The 22,916-nt window shown below is 42.0% G+C and overlaps 1 protein-coding gene across 1 annotated transcript; it reads left to right on the top strand.

The window, feature by feature from the left end:
- The first annotated feature begins 647 nt into the window (after positions 1-647).
- On the top strand, positions 648-20,079 carry TOR1AIP1 (torsin 1A interacting protein 1). The gene is made up of 8 exons (XM_063130474.1): positions 648-1,164; positions 3,984-4,052; positions 6,791-6,862; positions 7,413-7,457; positions 13,284-13,376; positions 13,870-13,938; positions 15,303-15,341; positions 17,430-20,079. Exons 1-8 carry the CDS (start codon positions 648-650, stop codon positions 18,224-18,226), a joined length of 1,701 nt encoding a protein of 566 aa, XP_062986544.1. The 3' UTR covers positions 18,227-20,079.
- Positions 20,080-22,916: the final 2,837 nt, after the last annotated feature.

Genomic DNA, 22,916 nt, shown 5'->3' on the forward strand with positions numbered 1-22,916 from the left:
GCAGCCGCTGGGCCGGTCTTTCAATTTGCTTTCTTATTTGCTGATTCCAGGACTAGGCACCGCTTGGGAGTCTGACCAAGGCTTGTTTCGCTTGAGGGTACCCTTATCTTGGCATGGAATAACCGGAACGTAGCAGGACTGATCCTTTTTATTTTCATCCCAGCTTTCTCCTTGTTGCTCTCCCAGGAAAACAGGAGGGGAGACGCTGAGGCATGGATGACGAGGCCCAGGAGCAGCTGCCTGTCAAAAGTTAACATCCTGGAGAGGGAGAGAGAGGATCAAATTAGCTTTCATCAGGGAAAGTTGTGTGCGTTGGGCAGGTCGCTTTCTTCTAAGAGGGAAAGAAGATATTGAAGGGGGAAGAGGAAAAAAATAAGGGAGAAAACAAGTGGTAGCTTGGGGAGGAACAACTGGCAAGAACGAAGAAGGGGAAAAGAGAGCAACTATTTGTTTGCGATCTGGTTGTGCCTGCAGAGCAATAAACGAAGGTGGGGAAATGTGCTAGAAAGAGCAGGAATATCAAGTCGGGAAGAGGACGACGGTCAAGATCCAGCCCTGGGGAAGCCACTTCTCCAGGGAAGAAGGGGTCGTCTGCGTTTTCCGGGGAGAAACAAGCCCTCAACAGGTGGTGGAGGTTGACGGGGACGATGCCGGGTGGGAAGCCGGCGGGTTCATCTGATTCCCAGTGCGAGACACGGGGAGTGGGAGGAGGCGGCGGCGGCGAGGGGGCAGAGAACGGGCCCTCCTGGCACGTGACGCCTAGGCCGCCTCTGAGGAAACTCGCCTCTCAAAATGGCGGCGGCGGCGGCGGCGGCAGCAACAACAGAGGCCTTCTGTTCCGTACTTCGACCCCCTACGACCACGGCAGGAGCCACCGCGGGCGGCGGCGGGAAGTGAGGTTTTCTGAAGAAGTGCTCGAGCACTCGGCTGACGGGAGCACGCCGCGGCTGCACACGGTTGCGACGCCGGTCAGAGGAAGGTGGAGGAAAATGAGGGAGGAGGAGGAGGAGGACGCGACGGCGAAGGAAGTGAATGAGGAAGCGCCCCGAGCAGCGCCATACAGGCTGCGCTCTGCCCAGCGCAAGCCCTCCGCGCCTTTCAGGATGAAGGAGACGGCAGAGGAGCGGCAGCAGTCTCAGGAGGAGTCGGATGGCTCCTCGGAAGGTGCGTCGCTACGAGCGCCGCCATCGAGAGCCGGACGGGCGGCCCCAATACGGCCCTGTAGGGCTTGGGTTCGAAGCCTGCGCTTCACGGTGCTATTTGGGTGGCCGGCGGCGTAGAGGGGTCCCCGGGTTTGACCCAGGGAGCCTCCCATTGTGGGAATCGAACCGCTAGGCCAGCGTTTCCCAACCTGGTGCCCTCCAGATGTTTTGCACTACAACTCCCAGCGGTTTTGACCATTTGCCATATTGGCCGGGGCTGATGGGAGTTGAAGTCCAGAGCATCGCGGGAGGCATCAGGTTGGGGAAGGCTGCTCTAGGCCAACAACTCTTATTTTTGTGAACCGCCCAGAGAGCTCCGGCTATTGGGCGGTATAGATATGTAATAAATAAATAAAATAAATAAATTTAAGTTCAGTACAGGGTCCATATACAGCATTTCTTTGAGGGAGGCTCTATGACCCTAAGAGGCTGCTTTTTGTAGGGAACTGCTTTGCAAAGTATTGATCAAAGTCCCCTATTTGAAGGGACCATATCTATTTGACCTTAAGGTCCAATTACACAAACGTTTAGGATCGATCTAATATCATTATCACGTTAATAACTCCCTCTTTCTTCCAAGGAGCTCAAGGCAGTGTACATGGTTCTCCCTTAAACAGAGTACTTTTGGATAGCTGGTCTGGCAATGCTTGCTTGCTTGCTCTCTGTCTTTCAATACTTTTATGTTCTAGGTACAGAACCTCAGGCCCTGGGGTCCCAATCTGGTCCTCGGGGCTTCCTGAAATGGCCATGCCCCTGCCCCTCCCCCCCCCCAGAGATTTATTATTATTATTATTTATTTATTTATTTATATAGCACCATCAATGTACATGGTGCTGTACAGAGCAAACCAGTAAATAGCAAGACCCTGCTGCATAGGCTTACATTCTAATAAAACCATAATAAAACAATAAGGAGGGGAAGAGAATGCAAACAGGCACAGGGTGGGGTAAACAGGCACTGGGTAGTATAACAGTATAAAGTTAGAACAAAAATCAAGTTTTAAAAGCTTTAGGAAAAAAAGTTTTTAGCTGAGCTTTAAAAGCTGCGATTGAATTTGTAGTTCGCAAATGTTCTGGAAGAGCGTTCCAGGCGTAAGGGGCAGTGGAAGAAAATGGACGAAGCCGAGCAAGGGAAGTAGAGACCCTTGGGCAGGCGAGAAACATGGCATCAGAGGAGCGAAGAGCACGAGCGGGGCAATAGTGTGAGATGAGAGAGGAGAGATAGGAAGGAGCTAGATAGTGAAAAGCTTTGTAGGTCAACAGGAGAAGTTTATATTGGATTCTGAAGTGAATTGGAAGCCAATGAAGAGATTTCAGCAGTGGAGTAACATGGTCAGAGCGGCGAGCCAAGAAGATGATCTTAGCAGCAGAGTGGTGAACAGAAACCAACGGACTGATGTGAGAAGAAGGAAGGCCAGTGAGAAGAAGGTTGCAGTAGTCCAACCGAGAAATAACCAATGCATGAACAAGAGTCTTGGCAGAAGAGACAGACAAAAATGATTGAATCCTGGCAATATTATACAGGAAAAAACGACAGGATTTAGCTACTGCCTCAATATGAGGAATAAAGGAGAGCGAGGAATCAAATATAAAGCCAGGACTACCAGCTTCCTTGACTGGAGTAAGCGTAACATCATTGATAGTAAGAAAGAATGAGAGATGAGGAGACGGTTTAGGAGGAAAAACAAGCAATTCAGTCTTTGCCATATTAAGTTTCAAACGACGATGAAGCAACCAAGCTGAGATATCTGAAAGACATGCCGAGATACGATCGTGAACATCAGGAGGAAGATCCGGAGATGAAAGATATAATTGTGTATCATCGGCATATGTTTTGGTGACTTCCTGGCTTTTGTGTAGTTTTTACTGCTGAATGACTTGTTTCAAGCCATGGCATCCATTTTATTAATATTTGGATGTTTCTACTCTGTAGAACTTATAGTATGAAAATTGTTGTTGTTTATTCATTCAGTCGCTTCTGACTCTTCATGACTTCATGGACCAGCCCACCCCTAGCTCCCCCAAGGTGGCGTCCGTCACCTCCAGAATATCATCCATCCATCTTGCCCTTGGTCGGCCCCTCTTCCTTTTGCCTTCCACTTTCCCTAGCATCAGCATCTTCTCCAGGGTATCCTGTATGAAATACAAGACCTAAAATCATAAAGTTGGTTTTAAGGCAAGACGGGTTTTTTTCCCCCAAGGAAGGGGGGAATCAGGAACATTGTCTGTTTCTCTCACATTGCTCTCACTGTTTTCCAGGTGCTTGGTACATTTTTCACTGTAAGGGGAGGGTTACAGCCTAATACTGTGTGTCTTTACTTGAAAGACAACCCAATGGGGCCGATTTTCAGAAGTATGCATCAGATTATAGTGTTGTTTGAAAGGTGAAATTTAGTGGCTCCTATGCTGTCTCAAACATAAATTCTGCATTTGGAAGTGTAAAGGCCCTGGTGAGAATCACACTTTTGCAAGCTGCAACAAGTTTGGTTTTGGTTTCTTGTTCTCATTTTTGCTTAACTGTTCTAAATGTATAAAGAGAGTTTTGTTGAAGAAAAACTAAGTGACTGATGAGAAAATGGGTGTGTGAGGGAAACAATGTTATGAAAAGTATTTAGGAAAGTATTTAGTGAAGTATAGGGTAGGGTCTCTGTTCTGCATTCTGAATTTTGAGCTGTTTAATCCGTTTATAGTTTATCTCTAGAATTTTAGGGATCTTTGGTTTAATATGTGGATCTATTTGCTTAATGTTTAATTTCTAAATGATTTTTCCTGTATTTTGAAGAAGACCTTTCTTCAACCAAAGCTAGAAGCAGAGCATCCAACAAAAACTCAAATTTCCAAACAAGAACAGGTAACTGTAGCTTTCTTTTGTGATAGTGTCAAAATAATAAAATCTCAAATCTATACTGTGAGGCAGGTTGCACATCATGATGGCAAAACATGAGTTAATCAACCCACAACTTTTGGGGATGTGCGAGTTGTTTATGGTTTGAATAAACAACCTACAAATGCCCCATTTGTAAGTTCTTCGTGTGACGTCCAACCGTGAACACTCGAGGTTGTTTATGGGTTAAACAATCCAGAGTTAACACAACAACACACTGTGGGTTAACTTTGGAATGTTTAACCAATAAACCATGGTGTCCAGTTCGGAACAGGGCGAAGTCGTAATCAGTTCTTTTTTGGGGAGGGGGGAGATATACAGGTACTAGATATTTGGGAGCCTTTCTTGATTACGTCTTAAGTTTGAGTTTCCCTTTTTTTTACATTTGCAAAATTGTAAAGTAAGCACATGGCAGAGCAGCAGGCTTGCCTCAGATGTGCCTTGCCTCCGTGAATTTAATGTAACATAAGTGACACAGGTGCATTCAGCCTGTGAAGGCTCAGTGTATACAACCTTTGTCCATAGTCTAGGAGCAAGGATTACTTTATGTGCAACAGTGCAGACCTATCAACATGCAATGCATATGCATGTATTCCATATGCTCCATCCATGCTTTTTGGGCCGTCCTGCATTTATATATTTTTGTGGATGTGTAAATGGGCCTGTAGGTGTATATGTGGAAATTGTGAAAACCCAGTTATTATCATGTCTGTCCCGTATGAGTTGCATATTCTACTTATTTATTTATTTATTAAATTTATATACTGCTCCATAGCCGAAGCACTCTGGGCGGTTTACAAAAGTTAAAAACAGTGGACATTAAAAAAGTATACAAAATTTAAAACCATCAAAAATATAAAAACGACAGTATAAAACAGTATCCATTTTAAACAACAACAGTTCTGGGGTCCATTAAAAACAAACAAACTTAGCATATGTTGTTAAATGCTGTTAAATGCCTGGGAGAAGAGAAAGGTCTTGACCTGGTGCCAAAAAGATGATAATGTTGCGTCAGGCGAGCCTCATCGGGGAGATCATTCCATAATTGGGGGGCCACCACTGAAAAGGCTCTCTGCCTTGTTGTCATCCTCCAAGCTTCCCTCGGAGTAGGCACTCGGAGGAGGACCTTAGACGTTGAGCACAGTGTACGGGTAGTTTCATGTCGGGAGAGGCGTTCCGTCAGGTATTGTGGTCCCAAGCTGTATAAAGCTTTATAGGTTAAAACCAGCACCTTGAATTGGGCTCGGAAACGTATAGGCAGCCAATGCAAGCGGGCCAGAATTAGTGTTATATGTTTGAACTTTCTGGTTCCAGTTATCAATCTGGCCGCTGCATTTTGCACAAGTTGCAGCTTCCGAACCGTCTTCAAAGGCTGCCCCACATAGAGTGCATTGCAGTAATCTAATTTGGAGGTCACCAGAGCATGGACGACTGGAGCTAGGTTATCCCTGTCCAGATAGGGGCATAGCTGGGCCACCAAACGGAGTTGGTAGAAGGCACTCCGTGCCACCGAGGCCACCTGAGCCTCAAGTGACAGAGATGGTTCTAGGAGGATCCCCAAGCTACGAACCTGCTCCTTCAGGGGAAGTGCAACCCCATCCAGAACAAGTTGAACACCCACCATCCGGCCAGAAGAACCACCCACCAGCAGCATCTCAGTCTTGTCTAGATTGAGTTTAAGTTTATTAGCTCTCATCCAGTCCATTGTTGCAGGCAGGCACCGGTTCAGCACATCCACAGCCTCACTTGATGAAGATGAAAAGGAGAAGTAGAGCTGTGGGTGACGACACACTCCAAAACTCTGGATGACCACACCCAACTGTTTTATTTACATGTTAAACAGCATGGGGGACAAGACTGACCCTTGCGGAACCCCATACTGGAGAATCCACGGGGCTGAGCAATGTTCCCCAAGCACCACCTTCTGGAGCCGACCAGCCAAGTAGGAGCAGAACCACTGCAATGCAGTACCTCCCACTCCCAACTCAGCCAGACATTCCAGAAGGATACCATGGTCAATGGTATCGAAAGCCGCTGAGAGATCAAGGAGAATCAACAGAGTCAAACTCCCCCGTCTTTCCCCTGATATGGGTCATAATACAGGGCGACCAAGGCTGTTTCTGTGCCATAACCAGGCCTGAAACCCGACTGAAATGGATCCATCCAAGAGTGTCTGGAGCTGGCCTGCAACCACCCGCTCAAGGACCTTGCGCAGGAATGGAACGTTTGCCACCGGCCTATAGTTGTTAAGATTTTCTGGGTCCAAGGAAGGTTTCTTCAGGAGTGGTCTCACTGCCGCCTCTTTCAAACGGCCTGGGACTACTCCCTCTCTCAGAGAGGCGTTAATCACTTCCTTGGCCCAGTCGGCTGTTCCATCCCTGCTAGCTTTTATTAGCCAAGAGGGGCAAGCATCCAATACGGAGGTGGTTGCACGAACATGTCCAAGCACCTTGTCAATATTCTTGAGCTGTACCAACTGAAACTCATCCAAAGAAACTGGACAAGGCTGTGCTCTGGATACCTCAGTAGATTCTCCTGCTAATACACTGGAGTCTTAAGTCCTGGCGGATGCAAAAGATTTTATTCTCTCAAATTGTTAGGTGGAAATAGATACATTTTTCTCTTTATGTTTGGTGGATATGCGTAGTGGGAGGTGCTTCTTAACTGATTTTTTTTACATTCTTACTTTGGTTTTTTTTTGGAAGGGAATATAAACATCTTTGGAATTGATGATCTCAAGCTTGTTCGGCCAGCTCTTAGAAGTAATCCAAGCACAGGTAAATGATAAATTCTACAGTAGTATAATGAGCAGAACTCTCTATTTTTATCTAGAGCAGAGCTAACACATTTAAAATTGCTCAAAAGCAATGCACAACAAAGTGTTTAATAACTCACCTAAAACTAAGCTAAGAATGGTGAGTCCAACCTCCTTAGGGAGAGAGTTCCACAATTGAGTACTGCCATGGAGAAGGCCCTGTATCGTGTTTCCATCATCCTAGCTTATTGCTCTATAACACTCTGATGTAATATGTACAGGCTTGCAAGTACATATTAGTTTTTTACAATGGATTTGAGAAAAGTGACTTTAGTTCCCTCTTTGAGACTCTAACTGATGCCCAGCTACTAATTCTTTGTTCCTTTATTTAAACCAATAGAATAGAACTTTGAACTTCACCTTCCAAAAGAGTTGTGAGGATGGAGTACTGCTGGAGTAAAAGTAGCTTCCCCCCTTGTGGCATTCTGAGAATTCTCACTGCACCAGAGAACAAACTGCCTTTCTTTGTTCTTATTGGAATGATAACTTAACATAATTTTTTGTCTTAATAGGATTTCCTTATGACCAAGCCAGAGACTCTACAATAAAAAAATCAGGTTAGATTATTTTCTTTTTGTATTCCAGAATTGTAGCCATGCTAATCTGTTACAGTAAAAATAGTCTTATGGCACCCTAAAGTCAAACATGTTGAGGCATAAGCTTTTATGGGCTAGAACCCATTTCGGTTGATACATAAAAGTGCTATTCTCAGATGGCAGAGAGACATGTACATGCACAGACGGGTACAGAGGTGGGGCAATGTCCACACTGGGAACCAAAAAGACACGAAATGCAGCAGTCTGACACTTCTATACAATGTTCAAATTATTTATTAGGTCAGTACTAGGAGCAGGCAGGGACAACCCCTCCATTTGCCTGGAATAATCCTTAAGTCTGGCTAAGGCCTTGGTATTAGGAAATAAATATGATACCCAGGGTCTAAGAAAGGAATGGAATAGAGAATTGGAGCATGTTATTTTGCTTAATCAACGGATTGTTGTCTTAGCATCCATAACTGAAGTTTCTATGGGTCTTAGGCTATGCCTTATTTAGCAAAAAATCTTATTTGGGGTTTATTGGGCTCCACAATGCCTCTTTAATGAGGGTTTGTGTAATTTGCATAATTGCTGGAGATATAACACACCTAATGCTTCTATTCATATGTTTTGCCAATACCCAATAGTTGCCTCCTTTTGGGAAGAGGTCATAATAAGGATAAACTTTGTATTGAAACAGTCTTTAATATGGAATGATGCACGTGTCCTTCTAAACTACCTACCAGTTTCTTGGAAGTTAACGCATGGTCAGCGTGAATGGATTTTCCGAGCCCTTATGATAGCTAAAAAACTGATATTATGTTGGAAGGATAAATGTTCATCTCCCATAATGCAATGGACTGAAGACAACAACACTATCAAAATTAGAGTGGGTAGTATATAGGCACCACTTGCAAGTGGATAACTACATGGATATTTGGTCTGCTTTTCTTGAATCCTATGCATAACTCCCCCCACCTTTTTTTAAAGAATGGTGAATTTTATGGGGGGGGGGGGAAATGACATCCCTATGCATGTAATTTTTGTTCTTTTTTGTTTTCTGTTCTGTTAAGTTCACAATAAAAGGGGGAAATTAAATTTTAAAAAGTATGAATTAATAGCCCATGCATCAATATAAACATTTCCAGGTGGCTTACGAGAAAATGATAGGAACTAAATAAAACAACAATTAAAACAACAAATAGGTTTCACGCTGCTGTTTTATCAGTGATTAAAAGCCTGGGCAAATTAAAAGGTCTTTGCCTAACTCTCCAAAGACAGCGGACCGTGTGCTCTAAGAGCACTGCATAAATGGAGTGTCACAATTGAGAAGGCACTCTTTCCAGTCATGGGCTTTCTTACTTTGGATAGTGGTGGCACTTCGAGTGGAGCATCCATTGATGATTTTAATATAATTTATTTTATTTATTTATTACATTTTTATACCACCCAATAGCCGAAGCTCTCTGGGCGGTTCACAAAAATTAAAACCATTAGGAACATAACAAAACACCCAACAAGCTAAAAACCCAAATACAAAATACAATATAAAAAGCACAACCAGGATAAAACCACATAGCAGAAACTGATATAGGATTAAAATACAAAATTAAAAGAGCAAAGTTTAAATTTAGATGTTAAAATACTAAGAAAATAAAAAGGTTTTCAGCTGGCAAACTCATCCATTGGACAAACTCATCCATTGGAGTAGATACACCTGCAGGTGCCTGGGTCTGTTGCAATACACGATTTTATAAGCAATCACCAGCACTTATTGGATTGTGTTTGGAAATGGACCAGGAGCCAGTAGAGCCTTTCCAGAACTGGCAAGATGTTCTCACTGATAAGTCAGCAGTTTTGTGGCTATTGTTTCGGAACCCTTCTCAAAGCCATTGGGCTGACCCAGATTGAAATAGATCTAAATAAACTGGCTCATCTGAGTATTTGGGGTTGAATGGCAACTATTTGCTTAAATACCTTGTCCAGAAAGAAGTAATGGTAGCCAGTTGATATAATCTTCCATGTCCAAGACGGGCTTCCCCAAAAGTGGCCTCACAGTTGCCTCCTTCAAGGCAGATGGGACCGCTCCCTCTCTTAAGGATTTCACTACATGGTGCTCTGAATTCATCCAGTGACCAAACTGTCGTAGCAGTGACATTCCAATTGGGGTGAATACAAGGAATTTTATCTTAGAATTGTTTAGCAAATATATTTGCGAAGGGTTCCTTAATGTTTTTTCATGGACCTACTTGGAGATGGTCTCAAATCATTCTAAAGAGCTTTGTTAGGCAGTACTGAGAAGATACAATGGTAACAGACAAGTATGGTTTCTTTATCAACATCACTGTTACATCACCTGGTTCGCCAGCTACAGCCTCTCCTGGACAGGGACAGTTTGGCCATGGTGGTACAGGCATTAGTAACCTCAAGATTGGATTACTGCAATGCACTCTATGTGGAGCTGCCCTTAAAGCTGCTCCAGAAGCTGGAGCTAGTGCAGAATGCTGCAGCTTGGCTGTTGTCTGGAGCTGCCTCTTTCCAGCATGTAACTCCTTTGCTGAGGGAACTGCACTGGCTGCCTATTTGCTACCGGGCCAGGTTTAAGGTTCTTGTGCTAGTGTACAAAGCCCTAAACAACTTGGAACCAGGATACCTGAGAGAGTGCCTTCTTCCCTGTCAACCTGCCCAGTCACTGAGGTCATCCGAGGGCATGCTCTTGGTGGTTCCACATAGACCCATCTTCAGTTTGGAGTCCACCAGGGGAAGAGCCTTCAGTGTGGTAGCCCCCATCCTATGGATTTCCCTGCCCCTGGAGGTCAGGCAGGCGCCAACTTTGTATTCCTTTTGGCACCTCTTGAAAACGTTGTCCCGGGAAGCCTACCCTTGATGACCAGCAATGAATGGTTCACTTTGCATTTTGCCTCTTTTAAAAATCTATTTTAATCTGTTTTTATTCTGTTTTTATTTTATTTTATCTTGTACTGAAATTTTGAATGGGGAGCAGTATATAAATACTGTAAATAAATAGAGTACACTAGACCATGTTGCTGTCCCAAGTACATCACCAGCCCATTATCAACTGAATGGGAAGATGGTGGTCTGGATGTGGACTTCTAGTAACTCTGTTTTCATGGTCAGCCCAATACCTACTGAGGTTTAAACTTGCAGTGGCTGTTCCCTTCCACAGGGGAGATGGACCTCTAGAGTGGTTTGCCGTTGAATACTGATGAAATCAAACAGATTCATTTCTGCGTGGTGTTGGGGAGTTCTAGCATGGTCTGGTTGTTGCTCCTGTTGATGCTGTTCTGCTTTGTGGAATGTGAAAATGATGACAGCGAGTTACATAATCACTCCTTAGTATCTCCCATGCTGTAAATCCAGTTCTTTGGTTTATTGGGGAGCTGAGGATGATGAAACAGGTTGTGAGATGACTACAGTCATTATTGAGCTTACTCTGTGGCAGTGCAGAAGCAATCCTTTGCTGCCATTGCATCGTGGGAGAACTGTCCCGTGGAGCTTTCCTGGTTGGTTCACAGCCTGCTGCAACTTGTTCCATGTGGAGACAAGTTGGAGTGAGTGGGTAGTACCCTCTAGCACCTATTCCAGGGACAGAATCTTCCACATTCCAGCTACTTGTTACCTCATTTGTCTAAAGAGAGATGGTTGCCTTGTACGTCCAGAGAGAAAGCATTAATCCCCCCTCCTGTAAAGCAGCTATGGAGTTCAGAGCTGACTGAATTCTGAGAGCATGTTACCTGGGCAGCTTGGTCACTGTGGTTGGAAAGTAGCGAAAGGAAAGTGTGTGACCCCCTTTCCATTCTTAGGCTAGTTTGACCTCCCCCCCCCCCCCCGGCCTCGGTAGTTACAAACTAAATTTCCCAGGCACATTTTAGTCAACCAAGCAAAATAAAATAACAGTTTCAGCAGCAAATAATGCCAGTGTAAATATATCCAGAGGGAAAGGTGGGTAAGAAATAAAGAATTATTATTGTTGTTGTTGTTGTTGTTGTTGTTGTTTGCCAGAGCCAAAATTATGGAACTTTAGGTTATTTTAGCATCAGATTGTGTTTTTTGTATTATGTATAAAGTGGCTACAATAGTGGTGTCCTAGGGTCATATCTTAGCAGCATAATATACAGTGCCAGGTGCAAAAGATGTACACAGTAATATATAAATAGCTTTACTGGGCAGTGCAATCAAAATAGAGGGATAAAGTGGCAAATGTATGGGTATTAACAGGGCAGGGCAGCCATGTACTTCCAGGTAGGCATTTTGAAAACCAAAAGATTCTGGCAAACGTGTAGAAAATGTATTAGAGCTTTGCATAGGAATGTCAATGTGTACTCTTGCATTTCTTGGTCTCAATATTTGCGTCTTTTTTTTATCTGGTAGCTGCGTGTAGCTCTCTGCCAACTAAGCATAATATTTTGTGCATTTGATGAAGTGGGCTCTAATCCATGAAAGCATAGGCTACAACAAATTGGTTAGCTTTTAATGTGCCGTCAGACTTCCTTTTCCTTTTGAATACTCCTTTTATTCACTATTTATAATAAAGGAATTTACCATGTTTGCTGAACTATGTCTCCTGTAAACAATGTCCAGAAGTGCATCTTACTAGGTTAAACTGGTATGCCAGCTGCAACTCTATCTGGAGAGGACAGGCCTTACCTCACGGTATCCACGCACTAGTCATGTCCTGACTGGACTACTGTAATGCGCTGTACGTGAGGTTGTCCTTGAAGACGGTTCAGAAACTTCAGCTGGTACAGAATATGGCCGCCTGAGTATTGGTGGGAACGAGGCAATTTGGTCACATAATGCCTATACTCCGCCAGCTGCACTGATTACTGGTGCGTTTCTGAGCCCGATTCAAAGTGCTGTTTTTGACCTTTAAAGCCTTAAACGGTTTGGGACCAAGTTACTTGAAGGACTGCCCTCACCCATATCAGCCTGCCTGCACTTTAAGATCAGAAAAAGAGCCTTCCCATTTGCCCACCCGTGAGAGCAATTAGGTGGGTGATCACACATGAGAGGGCCTTCTCTGCAGTGACCCCATACTTTTGGAACAAACTGCTGTCGACAGTCCACCATGCTGTTATTGCGGGCTTTTAAGAAGGCCTTGAAAACATTTTATCTTGGCCTTCTCTTGATATGAGTGCTATTGCTTTGTAATTGCTGCTGTTGCTGGTGGTTTTATTGTTGGCTTTTATTGTTTTTACCAGCAAAAAAGCCCGTCATACGACAGGTGTAAGGAGCAGTCTGGTGAGGAGGTTAGTGGGTTTTGCCCCCTCTGCTAGGCCGGAAGCTCCTGGCAGTTATCTTTCTTCAGAACGTGGGACTTCCATAGAAGGCTGCAGTTCCGAGAAACGTTGCTAGATGGCGTCAGAGGGCAAAAACTATTTCTTTGAACTTGGAACTTCCATAGAAGGCTGCAGTTCCGAGGAACGTCCCTAGATGGTGCCAGAGGGCAAAAGCTAAAACTGGCTCGGAGGAGCAGTCTGAGCTTTTATATATCTAGATTGTGTTTTTGTTTTTATCACTTTTAATATTTTAATTATGCCCAGAAAGATCACCAAAAATATCTTAAATAAATAAAACATTAATACAGCTCTGTACTAAACAAATGAATGGATGGAGGAGGTGGGGGAGGGAGCCTTTGATATGTACTTGAATCATGGCATGGTTTATGGTATTCATCTTTCTCAGTATGTTTGTTGAAAAACATGGTTGACCAAAGTTGAATTCTGAAGATGAGACTTTTAATAAATATGCTACTAATTAGCTTTACTGTCATAGAACTGTTTTTAACATTTTTATAAAATGTTTTTAACGTTTTTATTCTTTCAGACGATGAAGCAACAGTAGAAGAAAGTGAAAGCAAACCTGGAATTGGAAATACTGCTACTTTTCAGACAACTAGGAGGTACCAGTTAAAGAAAGGTAGCAATTGCCCAACTCTTTTTTTTTTTTTTGTATGTGGTCCTTGCACAGTGCTAGTGAGTTATATACTGCTTATCTATTTGAACTTAGAGTTTAGAAAAATAACTGTATTTTTCTAGAAATCTAGGCAACATGCAATTTAGGGATAGAACCTGTGAGACATCCAGTGTGGCTCACAGTGTAGATCAGATGGACAACTTGTAGGCTAAAACATGTGAAGGGCAACAACTCCCATCCTCCCTCAACTTTGACTGTGCTAATTAGGGCTGATGGGAGTTGCAGGCCAAATCATGTGTTGAGCCGCAAGTTGTCCACCCCTGGTGTAGATAGTACATTTCTAACAACTGCTGTGGGTTACATATGCATTGCATAAGATTCTGGATCAAGACCTGTTCCTGTAGATGGCACTTGGACATACAATTAAGAGATGAGACATAGTGGTTCTTTGTACCTCTAATGTGATTATATGTGTTCTTACCTCTGAATTTTTTAGATTCACAATATTTTGATCAAAAGCCGCAAGGATCTGAACAGAAAGAAACTATAAGGTTAAGAACACAAAGTACGTATACAGCTGCCATATTTGCATGTGTGTGTGTGCATAATCAAACAACTTGCCTCCTTTTTATTTGACATTTCATATTTGCATGCTTGAATTAAAGATGTGTTCATTCTTTTTCTGCTACATGATTTTAGAACCTTTACAGGGTTATAGTAGATCTCTAGCTATGGGTTGGAGTGTGCAGGAGGAGGGATTTTTCTAGTGGGTGGGAAATGAAGTCAGTGGGAAAGGGTGTTGACTGTGTTCTTCTAAATAAATGTGTTGAAGGTTTATCGAAATGTGAGGTCTGGGTTTATAAGCATGAAATGTTCATGTTGGCTGGGTTCGCACATAACAACAAACCAGAGTATGGGTTGAGTAGATGTTGTTGAATGCTGTGAACCCTGCACTATGGTTTATCTATGTATTGTTAAGTCACATGTAATGACAACCCACAAACCCAGGAAGAGAACCCCTTGTTTGTTGTTGGGCTATGAATTCTGATTTGTGGTTAACAACTCATAGTTAAACAATAGTTCAGTTTTTTCATGTAAAGACAATACACAATTCAACAACCACCCACATTTAGCCCATACTTTGCATTGGATTGGTGGTGTCATATTCAGCAGTTTGATGTCAATACTACCATGGGGGGGGGGGGGATTAAGAGCTTACCTGGGTCAATGCAATAATCTCATTATAAAAGTCTTGTCTCTTAGTGCCTGTTGTCTATAACCAGTTTCCTTTCCCTTTTGATCTTTTATCACCTTCTCACTCAGAGAAGCATTCACTGAATTAAGCAAACAGAATGGGATTTTTGTAAGGAAGATGCAAGATCAACAGAATGTAGGGACTGGAGGAATATACTTGTTTTCCTGTGATCTTCTCCCTCCTTCCCCCCAAACCATTTTTCTACTATTTTTTCAGTGGGGAAATCAGGAAACTTAGGGGGAAATTTAGGGGGTGGGGAAAACCTTACAAACCATTTTCTTGGAATAATTAGTGAAATGTTTTTTAAGACAGGGCCTTAAAATATTGCTAGCTGTTCTCTACTCTCTTAAAATTGGTTCTGATATCTATTTAATACGATCAGTAGTATTAAGATTCTTTATAAGATTTGGAAATCGTTTGAAAGAGTAATGGTTACTTTGAGTGTGTACAGTCCTACCACTGTTACTTCAGTGTTGCATATTTTTTTGGTATTGCTTCATCTTTTCTTTTTTTAAAAAATGTTGACTGTGGAGTTTGTTGAATTCTATAATGGTTCTAAAGGAGGTTTATGTTATTCGTTTAATGCTTCTTGATCATGGAGCTATTGGAATTTGATTTTAGTGTAATTAGATCGGATTCTCACTTTAATCTTTTCTGTCTCCTTCAAATTCAAGACCATATACCGAAGAAGCAACCACCGGCTGCTCCCAAAAGTAAGATCCCACTTTAGTACTGTATTTGGTTATAAAGTCTTTTAATACCCCCCCCCCCCGAATCCAAATTCTGTATTGAAATATTTGAGGACCCTGCAACTCCGTAACAGGTTTCTTGTTTCCATAGACCAACTTGGCTTTCATGCTCTGTTTTGAATACGATTCGTAATTTTACATGAAAGATGAAGTATAATGACAAGTTGAGATACGTTGGTTAGTGAAGAGTGGCAAGAGAATATTATTTCCCTCCGTTGATGTGGGATAGGTGCAGGGGACAGATATTTTACCTGCCAAATACTTTTAATGGGCAGGCAGTTTCTCAATATCAAAACGCATGTAGAATAGGAACTTCCATTTTGAATAAGGAGGAATGGTGTTCAAGATCTTAAACATATAGTCTTGTTCCTCATGGTGCAAAAAGATAACTAACAGTATTATTTCTGATGATTTGAATTGTTCTAGCTGTACTCAAGCAGAGAAGAGCCTTAGCTCAGTGGTATAGCACATGCTTTGCATATAGAAGGTCCCGTGTTCCATCGCTTGCATTTGCAGGTAGGGCTGGGGCAAGTTCTCTGTTTGAAACCTAGGAGAGCTACTGCCAGTCAGTGTAGTGTACCGCCAGTCAGGCAACTTGTGGCCCTCCGGATGTTTTGGCCTACAACGCCCATCAGCCCTAACCAGCATAGACAATGTTGAATGATAATGTGGCTCACCAGATGTAGGCTAAAACATCTGGTGAGCCACAAGTTGCCCACCACTGGTATAAAAAATACTGAGCTAGGTGGACCAATAGACTGACTCCGTATAAGGCAGCTTCCTAGGTTACTAAATTGTTTTAGCTAGCATAGCATTCTGGATTCTGAGAAAGCGGGAGTATGCTGCAGACATGGTGTATTGAACGAACTACCTTGAGTCAGAAAAAAATATATTCAGTTATTATAGTATTCTGCCTGTTAGAGGCCGGGTCAAAAGATCACTTTTTAATGCTAAGGAAGAATAAGATTCAGAGCTTCCTCAATTAGAGATTCATCCTCATCAGTGAACAGAAGATTGATTCCATCCATCCAGCAATTTGTTTGCAGATATTAAACTTGAATTGACAAATAATGGGGAGGTTATTGAAGTTACCAAGCACTGGCTGAGTTTGACCGCTTGTGCTGGATTAAGATTTTCAGTCACAATATTCCAATTATGATGAGATTTGTAAAAACATGAATCTAAATTAGAATTAGAAGTTAGCATTTTACTAATAAGATTGAGTCCCTTGCATTTTGCTGTTCCTTTTGGATAGTCCAATTCTTCTGAATTGTCAAACTTTGTCTCCCTGCTTACTTGAGATGATTATGTCAAACTAGCTGTACCCGGCGTAACATACGCCGTTGTAGCATATCTTAGTTTATTAATTAAATATCATCGCGGGGGCGGGGGCTGCTTGGAGGCCGCTGATACAGCGCTGTCTAGCAGACTTGGGGGGCGGGGAGGTCGGGGGGAGGGGGAGCATTTGTCCCCCTCTCCCCGGGGTTCCTGTCAGCCTTGGGCCACCCGCCCAGCTCGCATGAGATTAGGTTGGGGCCTGGGCTCGCAGCAGGGGAGCGGCCTCCCACCTGACCACCAAGGGCCTTGGCCGTGGGTCGCTCATGATCCGGACGCTCTCCCCAGGGTTCCTGTCAGCTTTGGGCCACCCGCCCAGCTCGTATGAGATTAGGCTGGGTCCTGGGCTCGCAGCAGGCGAGCGGCCTGCCACTCGGCCACCAAGGGCCCCGGCCGTGTCTTTCTCATGCTCCGGACCGTGGCGCTGCCCCCTTCGTGGGGGAGGGGGAGCGAAGAGGCAGAAAGGGGGGTAGGATTACCTTGGAAAGCCCGGAGGAGTCGGGCGAGGGGCTTAGCAACCTGTATCAGCTGACATTACACATTGTTACTGTTGCTTAGCAACCTGTATCAGCTGAAGCCTGTATGGAAACATACTTAAGCGTTTTGTATATATATAGATATATAATTGGCTAGAATAATTGAAGATGAAATTTCAAATGAAACTTGCATGCATTACTTAACTCACTTTCTTTCCCTCCTCCCATGTGTGTACACTAGGTTCTACACAGTCTGATGGTGGGCACTCATTTATAAGAATTCTGATATTTGTAGTAGCTTGCATTGCAGCTGGTGGATGGTACGTGTTTCATTCATCATCCCGTACTTTGGAAATTGATGATAAAGCCCTGAAATCATTTCAGAACCAGATGAAAAAACTCATGAACAGCTACCCAAGTCAAGATGAAAGGCTGTGGACGAGAATACAAACCACCTTTGAGAAACGTCTCAACTCTTCTCAACCTCATTTGGAGCCGGCCATCTTATTGCTCACTGCTGCAAAAGAAGCTGAAGATGCCCTGAAGTGCTTGAGCAACAATATTGCTGATGCCTTCTCATCCTCTCAGAGTGCAGCTATGTTAAAAATTGATGGGGCTGGCAAGGCTGCTCTGGACAGTGATCTTGCCAAACTCATTGTTGATGAAGAGTTGAGCTCTGGGTTCAATGGAGGCAAGAAGGCAGCGGTAGTGCATCGATTTGAGTTGCTTCCTGCAGGTTCCACCTTGATTTTTTACAAATACTGTGACCATGAAAATGCAGCGTTTAAGGATGTAGCGCTACTCTTAACTGTCCTCCTAGATGAGGAATCGCTACAAAAGAGACTTAGCCTGTTGAAAGTTGAGGAAAAAGTGAGAGATTTACTCTGGGCTAAGTTTACCAACTCAAACATGCCGAGTTCCTACAACCACATGGATACAGACAAACTGAGTGGGCTGTGGAGCCGTATATCCCATCTGGTGTTGCCAGTGCAGCCTGAATATATCCCCGCTGAAGAGAAGTGCTTGCAGGTGAAATAACTTTTTAAAAAAAGAGCAAAGAGGGAAATAATAGTACATCTATTAGTGGTTAAATAGGGTGAGGATTTCCAGGTTGCGAATCAACTGCTTTTGTAAGTGTGTGATTCAAAAGTCAAAATAGGCTTTACTTCTTTTCCAAGAAGCTGGGAATTTGTGTAAAGAACTTGCAGAGTCTGAACATGGCTCTGGTGAGTTGTCACTCCTGTAATTCTTAGAGCCGAGGACCCTGTAACTGGGAAAAAGAACTCTTACTTGCTAGATCATGAAGTTAGCTTATATAACTTCCATGTCCCTGCCGAGAAAGCTGTGATTAGGAACAATGTGGTAATGAAGTATAATGGAAAATGAGCACATGGTTCTGTCTTCTTTCTGTACTTGAAGTTTGCTAGAATAAACTACAAAGTCACAGCTGTGACCAAGACTTCATATATCTAAGAACAATTCTGTTTTGTTCCATTTACCAAGATCTGTGAGCTGATTAACTCTTCTGTAATTGCAGACTTTTGCTCTGTGCATAACCCACCGTCAGGTTTGCTTGTGTTCAATCAGTCCATAACTTAGGTAATCCAGAGTGGCAACCTGTATCTCACCCCTGCCCCCTTTTTCCTACGAGGTACATAATATGCACTTGTTCAGTTTATTCTAACTTTGGGACTGCTGCACAGTTCTAATGCTTCTAATCCTTTTAAATTCAGAACAGTAAGGCTCTTCAGTCTATGTTGGGCCAACACCAAACAGACCAATACAGGTTTCCTTCAGGGATGGGAGTTTCAGGTGGAAAAGATATCCAACCTCCTGAGGGCACATACTGCATTTCTGCACTGCCCAACCAGGAGTGAAGGAAGCCACTTATCCAGACAAAGCCCTGACACTATAAAGTTTTAAAACTTTGATCAAAAGAGGAACAGCATTGGATTGGTGTGATTTAAAGTTAAGATTGGGTCCTTTCTCAAAATAATTAAGTCATCTGAAAGACTTAGGAAAATTAAATTGGAAAGGTTATTTTGGATAAGCACAGATTAATGGTGAGGAACTTATTTATTACAGAGACTAAGACCCAAGTCCTCACGTCTTGTTTGTTTAGGATGTTTTCCACAAATATGCAGCTTTCCATGTAAATCATCATCTGACAATTTCTAAAGTGTGTGACATAAAAATTTTGAATGTCTCATTCCAAACAGTCCTACAGATTATATATAGCAGGCTGACTATTTTAATCTTTTGTGAAAGTGAATACTTGAACGTGAATTATAATATGTACACCTCAGAATGTTGATAGTATTTGGCTTTTATGTCATTGAGCCACAAGGATTTTATTGTGTTTGAGGACCTTGTAAAAGCTGCATTTTGGAAATACATTTTCAGAATAGTTGCTTCTGCTTTTTTGCTTTTTGAAGACCCTCCTAGATGACATTTCCAAGTGTATCTGCAATGTGAACCTTAACAGTGGAAAGCTCAGCCTCCTTCAGAAGTACTGGAAAACCTCCTAGTCATGTTCTGAAGAACTCATGGGAGGTTTTACATGTGGTTCAGCTACACATTCCTTACTGAAAGTCAAAAATGCATTACTGAATTGGCTTTCACAACTTGAAAGTATTCCTGAACACTGGCATTTAGATACTTAAGATTAATCTTTTGGGTGTGGAACCATGGTAATAGCTAAAACATATAAAAATGTTAGTTTTATATACATGAGAAGGTCTTGCTATAGAAAACTTCATTCTTAATCTCGACAATGGTCTTACAGGGCAAATGCTTTTAATAAATATGGTGTACCATATGAAAATGTCCAAGGAGCAGACAACTTGGAAATAGATTAAAGCTATTTTAATAAACATTGCTTTAGTTTTATAGTTGTTGTTGTTTTAATTTCTTTTTTTATTTTCAATATTAAAACAATTTTACAAACAATTTTAACACAACTTCATGGGTAAATATACCAAACCATACATGATACAATACATTTCGTTATGATATTCTTCAACTTCAGCAAGAAAGATACAGAAATATACAAAATAATAATAACTTTGAGCTAATACTGGTAAGTTCAATTTGCTATCAATATAGTTTTATAGTTGTAATGTTGTATTTTTATATTTATACTGTCTTGTACCTTTATTTTTGAAACTAAAACCTGAAGCATCTAAAACTGTATTTATGCACAATTTAAAACATGGTTTCAGCTAACTCAAAGTAAGTGGCTTGGTTCTGTCTTACTAGAAAATTCATAGCATACTTGTCAATTTTATATTAATGCAGGGAAGAAAAATAAAACCTATAATTCACCTACCTTACCCCATCAATAAAATAAACTGGAGATTGTGATGCATGGGGAAAATACAGTATATTAACCATAAAAGGATTGTTTTAAGTCTCACTTATAAAGTTCAAGGTTCCAGATCCATTTGTTCCATACTTTAGGGCCTCCAGTGAAAGAACTTACTTTGTGAGAGCTAACAACATGCCAGAAATTTATCTGTATAAGATCTTAAAGAACAGGAAGATACAGCTGCATGAATCTATTTCCCCAAGTGTCTTGGATCCAGATTAAAGGGATTTAAGAATGGGTACTAATAATACCTTTTTCTTGTCTAGAATCTGGTATCTGGAAAAACCCATGTATAATAGGGCCCTGTAGCTAACATTGATGCTGATGTGGCTGCTACATTCTGGACAGATGCAGCTTCTGGAAAACCCTCAAGAGTAGCACTACATATGATCCATTATAGTAGTTTAGGTAAAAGGTTACCAGGGCATGCATTGCAGTGACCAGATTTCTGTTCCACTAGCAAGGGGTGTGTTTGCTATGATGGACATTTAAAACTTTGTTTATTTTCCTTTTTAAAGGACCCAAAGACTTCCATTTCACAAGTCTGAGCACTGTTCCATAGATTACATAGCAAGAAGTCTAGCTGGCTGCCAAGTTTATGTTCAACAGAGAATATCAACAGAGAATATCAACATATTCCTGCTATCTGACAAGTGTACCTATATGAAAAATATCACAGATGCGAGGGAGACTGGAGCAGGCAGGCACCATCGGAGCCTGCTTCAGTTGGACCCCCAACAGGGCTAACTGCCATCTTCACCCTGTGGGGAAGAAGATGCGAGGGAGACTGGAGCAGGCAGGCACCATTGGAGCCTGCTTCAGTTGGAAACCCCCCCCCCCCAGGGCTAACATCTTCACCTTGTGGGGAAGAAGGAGCTGTTGGTTTGCCCCTCCATTGGGAGATGAGAGGACGGAGCAGGGCCTTCCCACCAGCCTAAGCAGTCTCCTTAATTTCTTTTTATTTTCTCCCTCTTCCCTCCATACACTTCCTTGTGTGTCATGTCTTTTTTTTAGAATGTAAGCCTGAGGGTAGGGACTGTCTTCTTTATTGATACATTGTAAGCCACTCCGAGAGCCTTTTGGCTGAGGTGCGGGATAAAAATACTCTAAATAAATAAAAATAAATATATATTGTGGCACCTTAAAAATGACATATATTTTGGCACAAGCTTTTGTGGATGTAATCCACTTCATCAGATGCAGGGAGCATTTATTATTATTGGTAGTAGTAGTATTCCATGTATCAGATGAAGTGGACTATAGTCCATGAAAGCATATGTCAAAATAAATTTGTCTTTTAGGTGCCACAAAACTTGGTTTTTCTGCAATAGACTAATTGCAATACTCCTGGAAATTGTTATATGATACATGAAAAATATCTATTTGTTACATTCACACTTTACACTTTCAGGGGTATACTTAAAATTTTACTGTGTTATGGTTTGTCTAAAGAGAACTTCTGACTTTGGACTTTTAAGAGTTTGAGTGTTGCAAAACCATAAAATGTCAAATAGTTTGGCATGGATCTTAAAATGGATTAAGGGAGTTCACAGAACGAAAGTTGTCTATGTTGGAGATGTAACACACCTAATGCTTCTTCTATTCATATGTTTTGCCAATACCCAATAGTTGCCTCCTTTTGGGAAGAGGTCATAATAAGGATAAACTTTGTATTGAAACAGTCTTTAATATGGAATGATGCACGTGTCCTTCTAAACTACCTACCAGTTTCTTGAAAGTTAACGCATGGTCAGCATGAATGGATTTTCCGAGCCCTTATGATAGCTAAAAAACTGATATTATTACGTTGGAAGGATAAATGTTCATCTCCCATAATGCAATGGACTGAAGACAACAACACTATCAAAATTAGAGTGGGTAGAATGTAGGCACCACTTGCAAGTGGATAACTACATGGATATTTGGTCTGCTTTTCTTGAATCCTATGCATAACTCCCCCCCTTTTTTTTAAAGAATAGTGTATTTGATGGGGGGGAAATGACATCCCTATGCATGTAATTTTTGTTCTTTTTTGTTTTCTGTTCAGTTAAGTTCACAATAAAAGGGGGGGATTAAATTTTAAAAATGTATGAATTAATAACCCATGCATCAATATAAACATTTCCAGGTGGCTTACGAGAAAATGATAGGAACTAAATAAAACAACAAATAGGTTTCACGCTGCTGTTTTATCAGTGATTAAAAGCCTGGGCAAATTAAAAGGTCTTTGCCTAACTCTCCAAAGACAGCAGACCGTGTGCTCTAAGAGCACTGCATAAATGGAGTGCCACAATTGAGAAGGCACTCTTTCCAGTCATGGGCTTTCTTACTTTGGATAGTGGTGGCACTTCGAGTGGAGCA

The sequence above is a fragment of the Elgaria multicarinata genome, chromosome 1 (genome assembly GCF_023053635.1).
Source record: "Elgaria multicarinata webbii isolate HBS135686 ecotype San Diego chromosome 1, rElgMul1.1.pri, whole genome shotgun sequence".
Lineage (NCBI taxonomy): Eukaryota > Metazoa > Chordata > Lepidosauria > Squamata > Anguidae > Elgaria > Elgaria multicarinata.